At 35.8% G+C, this 12114-nt stretch overlaps 1 protein-coding gene across 5 annotated transcripts in view; it reads right to left on the bottom strand.

The window, feature by feature from the left end:
- Kiaa0825 (KIAA0825 ortholog) overlaps positions 1–12114 on the bottom strand; it is a 382609-nt gene that overhangs the window by 238930 nt on the left and 131565 nt on the right. For 4 of the 5 annotated variants that reach the window (XM_048811422.1, XM_015483674.2, XM_048811424.1 and 1 more), the window contains exon 13: positions 9676–9815. In XM_048811422.1, the coding sequence (XP_048667379.1) occupies positions 9676–9815 (140 nt within the window). Of the gene's footprint in view, positions 1–2111; positions 5377–9675; positions 9816–12114 lie in introns of those variants that run through there. The other variant, XM_048811425.1, reaches the window with a different exon arrangement.

Below are 12114 nucleotides of genomic sequence, written 5' to 3' on the forward strand. Positions count from 1 at the left end.
TGGTTGCTGTGTCCCAAGATGGAGGTGACAGGGGAAGCCCCACATTGGTAGATTGGAGTCCACACAGGTGTGGTGGCTGGAGGTTCTGTGTGTGAGCAGAGGCTGGGTGTTCTGCATGGGAGTGATGCCAGGATTCCTGTGGGTGCTCAGGTACCCAGAGGACCTTTGTGGGCAAATTGCCTGGAGTCCTTCACATACACTGAGGCCTGGAGACCTGCGCAGGCATGGCAGCTGAGATTCTTGTACAGGAGAAGCTGCTGGGGGTCCTCTAATAACTTGCAGAGAAACAGTATTCCCACTACTTGAATCCCAGGTCATGATGTGACACAGAATGCAGCCTCCCTCTAGTCTGCCATCTTGGATCCCCTCTGTATTCTCTTACTGAGTACTATAGCCACCCTGCTGGCCCCTCCCCCCCATCTCCATGCTAAAGAAGAAGTGACTTGTCTGAGTGGTTAGTTTGGGGGAAAGTTCTGGGCCTGGTTGGCTAAGCCTAGCTATCTTTTCTCCTTTTGAAGTCTTGAACTCAGGGGCTTGCATTCTGGCCTCATCTCCCTTCTACTGAATCTGGCTTTGCCAAGATTAGGAAGTCCTGAGGTTTTCACCATGAAGATCTAGTGGTTTGGGGAGTGGTAAGTGTGGAGCTGGGAGATCAGAGGGAAGGGGATCCACTGAATTCTGGAGAGCATTGTCAGCAAGCCACATATTCAAAGCCATATTCCCTGGCCCAGGTTTTACAAGTTATAATAACAGTAGAAAAGCTTCTACTTTAAATTTCATCTGCCTACTCCTTTATGAATGTTTTACACATTATAGAAACAAATATGTGATTTAAAAATAGATCATCTTTTCAATAACACTGAAGGACCCTTTTTCACTGCCTTTTTAAACTCCTTTTGCAATCTGAACTTGTTAGTACTTCAAAAGAAGGTGGTATAAAGCAAGGAACTCAACCAGGAGACTGTATTGCTAACAAAGAGTAACACCTACATGGCACAATAATGCTTTGCTTTCCAAGGTTGCTTAATTTTTACTTTCTACAAGAATGTTGTTAATGACAAGCTCCTGCTGAGTCATTAAGTTGAGTTTTGCAGCAATGGTGTGGCAGCACATGAGCTCGGTATGCTGAATTAACCAGACACTAAAAGCATCTCTAAACCAAAGAGAAGAGGCTGAAAAACTTACTTTCAACAAAGGCATTATAAAGTGCAAGAATAGAAAGTGTAGCATATAAAACAAGGACTCAAAACAAACAAACAAAAAAACAAAAACAAAAACCCAGGCTAATAAATTAACCCCTAGATAAAAGGGGTAGAGTATCACATAAAAATACTTTCAAGGAAACATTAAATTTGAATGTCACAACCTAGTTTGAAATGAAAATTAACAAAAATAAAATTGATATCTAATTTCAAAATTAGTTTAATATGGTACTTTGTTGTATAAAAGGTTAACAGTAAGTATAAAAACTTGCCATTATTTGAAACTTTCATTTGTTAATGTAATGATTATTAGATTTTTTTCCCCCTCAAACTAGTCTTGTATTTGGCAAAATTTGAAAATTTTAAAAGGAGGTCTCTGGGGCAGGGGATATAGCTCAGTGGTAGAGTGCCTGCTTGGCATGTGGGAGGCCTTGGGTCCAATCCACAGTACCACACATATACAAATAATAATAATAATAAATATAAAAATAAAGAAAAAAAATTTCATGAAGTGGTCTTAAACATATGAAGAAAAAAGAATCGTTCTTTTCATTCATTCCTATCTCCCAAGTTGTTTACTGGGATCATTTTCTTGCCCCAAATGCTTACATATGAATTACAGTTCAACACTTAAAATTTCTTCCTTTGGTCCTCCTCTTCTTCCTCCCCCTCCCTCTTTCTCCTCCCCCTCCCCTATTCCTCCTCCTCTTCCTCTTGCTCCTCCTTCTTCTCTGAATACTGAATCAGATTTCTACTTCTTTTGAATACCCACAATCCCTAGTGAATATTCACAATGGCACAAGTATTATGCAAAGTATTTTACATACATTTTCTCATTTATCATTATCCTACATGAGGTATGTGTTATCTCCATTTATTTTTTAACAAATGAAAATGACACATAAAGAGTTTAACAATTTATAAAGTGAAAAAGTATTTATTAAGGAAATAGCTACAGATTCATAAGAGGTTTATAACTGGTCAATTTATCCAATTTCTTTAAAAATGGTAAACTCTATAAGACATACAGGTAATTTCATTTGTTAAAATTAGTTTGTATTATTTACATATTTTGTAATATTTAATTATTCATAAGCCCTGTGACTCTCCAAAAAATGAGTTTAGTATATACTGTTTTTGAAGGTTTTTGACTCTTTTTTTTTAGAATTGTGTCTAGTGGGATTGATTTTGTATAAAAACAAATGTAGAAATCATGCTCTAATGTTTGCAAATGGAGTCTTAAGTTAACTCCAAGCTCTGTAGATTTTACTTGACCCACTAAATATTAGTTAAATGAAGAACTTAGTTATAAAATTGAGAAACCATTTTCAGAAATTGACTCAGAAGAATATTATTTCTTATTTCTAAAAGAATCACCTCCACAAAGCCTCATGTTTTCATTTTTGAATTCATTTAAAAACAATACTTTCAGAAAATAATGGCTCTTCTTCTAACAAGGACCACTTAAAACATCAAGTAGCGATTTACTCAATTTTTCTTATCTTAGTTTTCTCATTTGTAAAATGATCCTAATAATCCAAGGGTCATAAATGAAATAATGTGTTAAATTACTTTGAGTTGCTTGGGGAAAAATGCAACAATTCATGATAATAGTATCACTGAGAATATAATGCCCAATCACTTTATATACTAATACTAGACACACATTAGCTACTAACGAGGACAAATGTTCTTACAGTTACGTTAGACATTTCTAAGTACCATAAAGAGAAAGAATGTAAAATATTTCAGCCACTGCCAAGCCAGATGAGAAGTGATTATGTGTAGGTAAAACATATTAGCAAAATTCACACTGCTAATCTCCCAAGCTATATGAGAGTGTTCTTAAAGAGTACTAAATGTATAAAAATTGAGATATTTATTTGGCCCACTTCTCATCTTTATATGCATGGCAGATACTAGGGCAACACCTTCCCAGGCACAAAAATGTCCAAAATGGGAAACTTCAACACCTAGGAGACATACATTCATGCTTAGGTGAATGCTTAGGAGGGAGTTACTGAGAGGCAGAAGAGATAATTCATTGTATAAATAAGACAGGATGATCAGAAAAAGAGAAGGAGGAGGAAGAAGAGAATCAGGCATATTTTTGCAGGCATTCAGCACTAATTAATGAAAACAATCTAACACAAATTAAGTATGAAGTGCCAAGCAATGTTTAAGTGCTTTATGTTTACTTTCCCTTTTAAATCGCAAAACAAATATATAACATCAATATTAATGACCCATTTAGAAATGAGGAAACTGAAGTTTAGAGAGATCACAAAGCTAATGAATGAAACAGAATTGTTATGGAGATTTAATTGACCTTCATTCATTCAACAAATACTTTTAAGGTATGTTCTGTGTGCTAGTTATCAGTCTGAAGTACTATGAACAAGGCAAAGCATACAGGATACAATAGTAAGCTGTCCCCACTTTTCTGGAACTCACTGTGGCTGAGACACAAATTAAATACACCATTATGTCAATTAACCTTTCACTTATAACTGTGACAATAAGAAGTACACAGGTCTTCACTCAGTCAAGACAATCAGGGATAATTTCCAAGGAAGTATGGGCTGAGAGGAAAAAGAAAGGGAGGGACAGGAGGATGGAAAGAGGATAAGGTGATTCAGAGTTGTCAGGCAAATGGAAAGGAGGAAGGTTCTAGGTAGAATTTTTTTTTTCAAAGACTCTGTAGCAAGAAGGAAACGTGGAGTATGGAACAATGAAAATATTGTTAGGTATTGTAGCAATTGTCTCTTTCTTCAGGACACTTCTGCAGGGAGATTGCTGTTACAAATATGCAAATTTAGACCCAAATAGGCATGGTCCTGTGTTGGAGCATGTTAAACTGAAGGAGAGTGAATGAGATGAGCTGGATATGCTGGCCACAACTCGAGGATGCAGGGCTTTATAGGTGTCTCAAGAATCAGGGTCTTTATCCTACAAGTAATGGGCAGCCACTAATGGTTTTTAGCAGGGAAGTGACATAATCAGATCTGTATTTGAATAAGACCATGCTTGCTGACTGCTGCTGTGAACTTCCAGATAAAATGGTTTATAAATATCCTTAAGCAAATCATGTCTTCTTATTATATTGTAAGGACAAATCACAATCACACTCTTTTGCTTCTATAGCAACAGATACCTTGTTTGAGATCATTGCTACTCAAAAAGTTGCCCAGGGTTCACAGGAACAGGAACAGCATCACCTGGGAGCTTGTTGAAAATGCATAACCTCAAGCCCCACCCATGACCTACTAAATTAGAATCTACCCTTTTAACCAGATCCTCAGGTAACATGTGGCTATATTGCACTTTACAAGAAGTTTTGTTTGATATAATCCTGTCCTGCCACCATCCACAGCAGCTCCAACACTAGTTGTTTCTGGTCTAGAAAAACCCAATAGAGCTCACAGATGTTTCTGGATTAGTAAATTCATCATCATTCTTAAGCAGAATTTTTGGTTGAAAAGGAATATGTAAAAACATGCAAATATGATTCTACTATTTCTGGTAAGAATGAAGAACAAATCTAATGAAAAAGAAATTAGTGAACAAAGCAGAGTCCTCTAGTGCAGATATTGTTACTGGTTAAAGTAGACTATGACATACTATCAGTTTTAGGTGAGCTATGAATACCAAGTAGGAGTATATTCTCACTTCAGGTCACCTCCTTTAAGATGGTAATAAAATGGCACTTTGGTCATGCCTATAAAATGGTATACACATACACACACCACCATCACCATGTACAACAAAACACCAAGCTTCTGCCATAATATGTCTCATATTACCTAAAAGATCAAGAAAACATGACGATAAGAGAATTTGATTAATTCATTCATTTTAAGTCAACCATGGGTTGGTAATAGTAATAGTCCATTAGCTAAAAATTTCTTTGTATTTGTTTCTTGATTATCTTTAGGCACTTTGTGACAGGTTAAAAAATACAAAACACTCTATCAAAATTATCCATTGATGAGGTTCCTGATTGATTCCATGGATTTTGCAACACTGCTATTTGGTAAATATTCTGCAGTTCTGTTGGAGGCCATGTGGTATAGACTGGAAACATAGCTTTGGGAAGCAATCTGGCTGGGTGCAATCCTTCTTTGCCATTTACTAGGTTTGTAACTTGGATTTCACCATGTCTCACTTTACTCATCTGTTAATGGAGATAAATGTACTTACTACCCAGAGGTGGTAGGAGGCTTCAGTGATTAAACACATTTAAAGCATTTAAAAACATTGTCTGCAACATATTAAGTACTATGTATTTGCTAATTTGTAGTTGTTATATTATACCTGAATATCAACAGAAGCCAAGAAGTTTCACTGTGAATCATTTTTCGGCCAACAGGCAAAGGAAAGCATGTTATTAATACTTCCTTCAAATATCACTAGCAGAAAAGGTCACCTGCTAAAAACTGGGAAATTGCCACATATTAATTCCTTTGATGCCACATGTAAGAAATCTATAAGGCCATGTGGCTTCAGCAAGGTAATTAACAAAATGGTTCCCCCTGTATCTCTAGTGCTCAGGATCACTGAACAACAGCCCCACCGAACATCCCAACAGTTTTTATTTTGAGACAGAGTTTCATGAAGTTGCTAAGGCTGGCCTCAAACTTGTGATCCTCCTCCCTCAGCTTCCTGAGTTGGTGGGATCGCAGGCTGTGCCATCACACCTGGATATTTTTAGTCATTAATCCAAAATAAGGCCTTATAATTTAAAAATCCTCTATAAACATTTGTATTTCAGAGTTTTCCCCACTTGGATTCAGGATAGTTAATGTAAAACCAACAAACATCACTGTATCATGCTATCCAAACTGAACCAAAAGAGTGTTATTTTAAACCACCTCCATTGAAATTGTTTCATTTTTATCAAGTTTTAACAATGTAATCATTGCCTCAAAATGCTAACTATTTTAGTACGAGAGAAATTATTACCCATAGCAAAAACATGATTCTACTTCTTTGAAGCTTGCAGTCTATGATGCATATATTATAAATTGAAATTTTACCATTTATTTGTTTAATTTTGCTATTTTCTAATCCCCAGGGAGGGTGGTCATTTCCCTACATATTCAGCTGATTAAAAAAAAGAAATTCTGATAAATCATTTTCACAGAACAAAAGCAAAAGCCAAAGACATCACTCTCACTATGCAATAAATAGTTTTAATTTTACATTATATGGTTATTTATCAAGAAAAAATCTATACCTAATGGGATTCAATAATTGACCATCAAATAAAGAAAATTGTTTTAAATATGTATAATAAAAACATGTACTTACTATCTCTGTACTCTTAATTCCTGAGGCAATTTAATGCAAAGCTAAATTTTATCAGTTAGACCAAAAAAGCATTATTTATAAGAAAAACTTCCTCATAAGAACCTGGTGATTATGTTTGCTTAAAATACTTAATTCAGAGTATTTTACTCCAAAATTTTACTTTCCTAAAAATGACTAAACTTCTAAGTTACCAGAGTTCTGAAATTCTGAGACTTTTAATCAAATGAAAAGAAAATTCTTGCAAAAAAATACTAGAAATTAATTAATTTTAATGTACATAATAATTTCTATCTTATTATAGTTAATAAGATTCCATGAGTAGCTTGTTTCTAACTTAAAGTGACAGGAATATTATTGGAACTTAACACGTTGGTCAATAAATTGATTAGTAAATTCTGTCACTTCATCTTCATGTTATTTGAAGTAGCTAGTGAAATTCAATGTCACATCAGCCATGTAACCTAATAGCCTTTGTAAAAAGTGATGGGTATTTGACTAGGTTAAGTAAATATAGTATTATAATTCAAAAGAAGCACAAATGAAGGTGTACAATATGGTACCTTTGATAACTATAACTCTGTTCAAAACTGCATCATAGTATACATACCAGAAGGCAGATATTATATATTTGACAAGTAAATATGGGATTCATTTGTAAGAAAACATAGTTAAATATTTGTAATTTTTCATCCTTAGTGGCTGTATCAATACAGTGAAAAGGTTTGATCTCAATTGATTTTCCTGTCTGTTCTAGATAACTCTGTTATAAAGAAGACCATTTCTCTTAAAGGATTATGCCTCTGAGTTTCAATGACTGTATCAGAGGAACTGTCTCAGTCATGTAAGATACTATCCATGTCATGCAGCCACTTTTCCTGAAAGCTCAGAGGATAAAATCTTCAGATGCTCCAGTTCCTGATGTAAAACGGTACAGTATTTGCATTTAACCTATGCATATCCTCCCATATACTTTAAATCATCACTAGATTACTTATAATGCCTAGTACAATGTAAATGTATATAAATAGTTGTTAGTCTTTATTGTTTAAGGGACAAGAAAAAAGTCTGTACATGTTCAGTACACATAAAACTTTTTTTTTTCTGAATACTTTGTGATTGTTGAATCTACGGATATGGAACCTGTAGATACAGAAGGCCAATTTTATTTATTCTAAACTCCAATGTTCTTTTTTTTTTTTTTGTACCAGAAATTGAACCCAGGGCTGCTTAACCACTGAGTCACATCCCCAGACCTTTTAATATTTTATTTTGAGGTACAGTCTCACTAAATTGCTTAGGGCTTCACTAAGTTGCTGAGACTGGCTTTGAACTTGCAGTACTCCTGCCTCAGCCTCATGAGCCGCTGAGATTACAGGTGTGTACCTCCGTGCTCAACTAAAACTTCGATGTTCTTATTTTTAACATGAAGATAACAATAGTATAAATTTTATAGGCTTATAAGATCAAATTAGATGACAATGTAAAGGGCCCACACCCTGCCTATCACCAAATATGTACATAAAATGCTATTATTTGAGAAAGAATTTTTCCTAGTGCCACTTTCCCCTTAGGAGACTGGAGTTGCAACTTGAAGCTAAGGAAAGTACTTTCAGGTGAAACTTTCACTTTTTTCCTTTTAAAATATTTATTTATTTTAAATATTTGAGGCCCAAACAATATTGCTTCAGGACTAAAGGAAAAAATCAAATTCAGTATTTGGAAGAGAAATAACCTCTGCACCTCTGCTTCAGCACAGTGAGGCCTGGGGAGTTCTGGTGAACTATGGCACCACATGGTTTTATGGTTTTGACAGCACCAGGGAATAAGCAGTATTCTCACAAGAGGTGCCTCTCCCAAATGACTTTTGAGAAACTGGATGTGAAGGTGGATGGGTGAGAAGCATTTGGGGAACTGGTCCTGAGCAGATATGAGAAGTCAAAGATTACCGGAAATGACTAGAGCAATTTGGACAGGGGATTGCTGTGAAGCTCAGTTTCATACCAAGAGGATGACCTGGAGATGTTTGCCTCATTCATACACAAATATAGCAATAGCAGGCAGAGAATGCTAAGGACAGATGAACTAGACAAGGTTGGGGATGCTGTGAAGTTCAAGGGAGAAAGAAATAAGCATGAGGAGAGTATTCAGAGACCTGGAACACAAAAGAAATCAGCATGAGGAGAGTATTCTGGCCCTTGAAAAATGGCAGAGACCAAGTTTCCTGAGGAACAGATTTTAAGTGGGAAAAACAGGTGAGCACAGGTGATGAGGAAATACATGCATGGGGCTTCAGCAACAATGACTGGAAAAGGGCTGAGTGGGTGGGTAGTGCGTGAAAGGGAGAACTGGAAGAAAAGGCTAGGAAAATAGTCTGGGCTCATATTTCAATGGCTTCAGGATCTGGATTCAATCCTTCCGGTGATGAGGAATAAGAGAAAAAAAGATTTTGATTAAGGAAACCTCTAGTGAAACTAGTTATTCATAAGACTAATCTGGATTTACATGTGGTACAGAATAGGAGAAATGCACAGGGTATGTGAACATGGTTAGAAGACTTCATATATGAGAGGAAGCACAATGGAATATAATATTGGCACAACATTACTTGCCATTTTCTAAAATAGCATCTATAGGGAAAAAAGGAAATCTAGTTAAGTGTAGTCTTTTATTACACCTCAATTTCCATTGGAGAAATTATTTATTTCTCCATGTGCCAATGGATATGGCAGTAAGCCATAGCTTGCTTATTCATAAATTGCATAAGCACACTTTAAGATACACTAAAATTTCCAGTATTGCTTTAATGCAATCCCTCTTTATCTCTTTATTTATTATCTAATTCAGGCATGTGCTTTAAAAAATATAACAGTGTTCTTCCAATTTCCTTAGGCATCTCAATCCCTGATTATTGAAGTACTTCTATATAATGGTAGTTGTGATAGAAGAGTGTCATATAAAAATATTGTTTCCCCTCATTCAGAGTCCCTGAAAAAAATAATTCTTATATAGATTGGTAAATCAATTCAATAGTTTGCCTGCTGCTAATCCCTGTCGATATATGCAGTTGGTTCACATTCTTCTGCCAAAATTTCAGTAGGGAAAAAAGTTTCATTCAAGCAATGAGTGGGTTTTTGAGGACATTCTTGTAACTACAAATACTCACTTGAGCTCTGCAACAAGATTCTTGGTAAAAGACCGTCATTACTCAGTAGGGTTTCCAGAAGCAGGTTCCAGTTACAACCTGGCTGGGATAAGAGCAGTTTCAATTGACCCTCCGCTTTCAGTCCTCCAGCTGATGGAGTCCTTTCAAAATGCAAGATAAAGATGGAGTAATGAAGTTAATTTATCTATGAAATTAATAGCCTTAAAGTACAGATGTAATGCTAACTCCTTTAAATGTCAATTCCTCCCAGATTAGTCTGAAAATGCTTTCATGCTTACTTACTTTCGGGTTGCTCAGGGAAGGAATTACATTTAATCTCAACTAGCTAAAAGCAAATTAACATTTGGTAGCTTGCCAAATTTCAAACTGATACAAAATAACCATGCCTACATTTCACAGAACCATGTCTATTTTTGTTTCATGGAGAGAAGAAATTATTTATGCGCTTATTCTAAATGCATTAATTCATTCACTCAACAAATACACAATGAATGCCTACTATGTGCTATTAATTAACTCCTTTTGTTATTCACGGAAAGAAGTTCCAGTGGGATTTTGCTACATTGTGATGTACTATGTGCTATGATGACTGATGAAACTAAAGGAATCAAAGCATCTATCAAGTGTCAACCATAATATAATTATGTAATATGTAAAATCTTAAATCAACATGCAATCAGCAGAACTGCTACTAATAGTAACATTACTATCTACTTGGATAATAATTTCATCAAAGAGAAATACTTCTAAGGTAAATAAGCTTCTTTTTGCAAAATTATCATCAGTGTTGAATAGAAAATTGAAAACAGGTCCCTCACATCCCCATCAATGTATTGACAGGAGATCAGAAAGTAAAGTAGAAATTGGAAACTGACAATACAATTCACTTTTATCTTAAAATATTTCAAAATTTAGATCATATGAAGGTCACAACATGGGAAATTAACTTGCAACAACAACCACCACAAAGCAGGCAATAGTCAAACACTCTAGTTGGGCCACATTGATTATGAGAACAGTGTGCCATTGGGAAGGAAAAGTGTGTTTGAGGAATGCAGAATTGTGAATGAGAGGACTGGATGCTCCAGACCAAAAAGGTATAACTAAGAGAGACAATTTGTGGTATTAACATTAGGGGATGCTGTTGACTGAGTGGTGAGCCATCCAGTTATCAACACAGTCAAGACTTCTGGTTTTCTAAGCTTGGGCCCCAGACCAGAAGCATTAGGGTCACCTGAGGACTTGTTTAAAATGCAAATTCTCAAGCCTTATTCCACTAGAAATTTGGGAGGTAGGTCCGCAAAATCTATTTTAACAAGCTCTCCCTAAGAGAAGCAGATGCATGTTAAAGTTTAGGAACCATTGTAGTAGGCAGTGCATTTGGGGACACAGGTAGTAGAAACAGAATGAGTTAGCATCATCTGCTGTCTCTAGGCCTTTGTGCCCATGCAGGTCAGCCTTGGCTGCTACTTGCAATGGACTGAGTGTTTATGTTGTCCCCAAATTCAAACCCCAACCCCAATAAGATGACATCTTGAGATGGGATTCTTGGATATAATTGGTTCATGAGGGTAGAATCTTCATGAAGGAGATTAATATCGCTATAGAAGAGGCCAAAGAACTTCCTTGCCCTTTTCTACCATGAAGATATCAGAAGTTGGCTGTTGAAAGAAGGTCCTCACCAGAATGTGACCGTGCTGATAACCTAATGTTGAACTTACAGGCTTCATAACTATGAGAAATAAATGTCTCTTGCTTAAGTTATCAGAAATATGGTCTGTTTTTTATAACGGCCTGAGCTAAGACACCATTCACTCAATGAATTTTCTATGACCCTGAATCTTTATCTTAATCTTACCCAATCTTGAATTTGCAACAACAACAACAACAACAAAAATTCCCACTTTTTTCCCCTGAGAAGTCTTGACTAAAATTTTCTCTTCACAGTGGTCTCACTCTGAATTAAAACACTTATGACAAGCATACATATTTTAGCACTTGATTATTTCTTCAAAACTTTATTTCACTATCCATATTCAAGTCTCTGAAGATATTCATTTTATATACCTTAAAGCTCCCAAACTCAGCATATTTAAACTCTCTATAAACATTAGCTGATTGACTTGTCTGCTCCTAAATGAGTAGGCAAAGTTTTAAGAAAAAAAATAATGCTTTGCTAAAAGTATGAATTAAACAAAATCAAGAGAATTTGAGGATATAAAATGGAGAAGTTTGAAAATACCTCTTCCTTTGCTTGGCTTTGCATTTGGAACAATTCATACCTTATGACCCACAAAATTTTTCAGCCTGTGCTTAAAATTTGGACAGACTCAGATTCTATATGAAGCTCTGATAACATAACTGGAAGCGGGCAAACTGCTCAGGCACTTGGTAGGCTGTGTTAGCTAGGGAAAGTCCTGCCCTGGCTGGGTAGTGAAG

The sequence above is a fragment of the Marmota marmota genome, unplaced genomic scaffold, assembly GCF_001458135.2.
Source record: "Marmota marmota marmota unplaced genomic scaffold, marMar, whole genome shotgun sequence".
Lineage (NCBI taxonomy): Eukaryota > Metazoa > Chordata > Mammalia > Rodentia > Sciuridae > Marmota > Marmota marmota.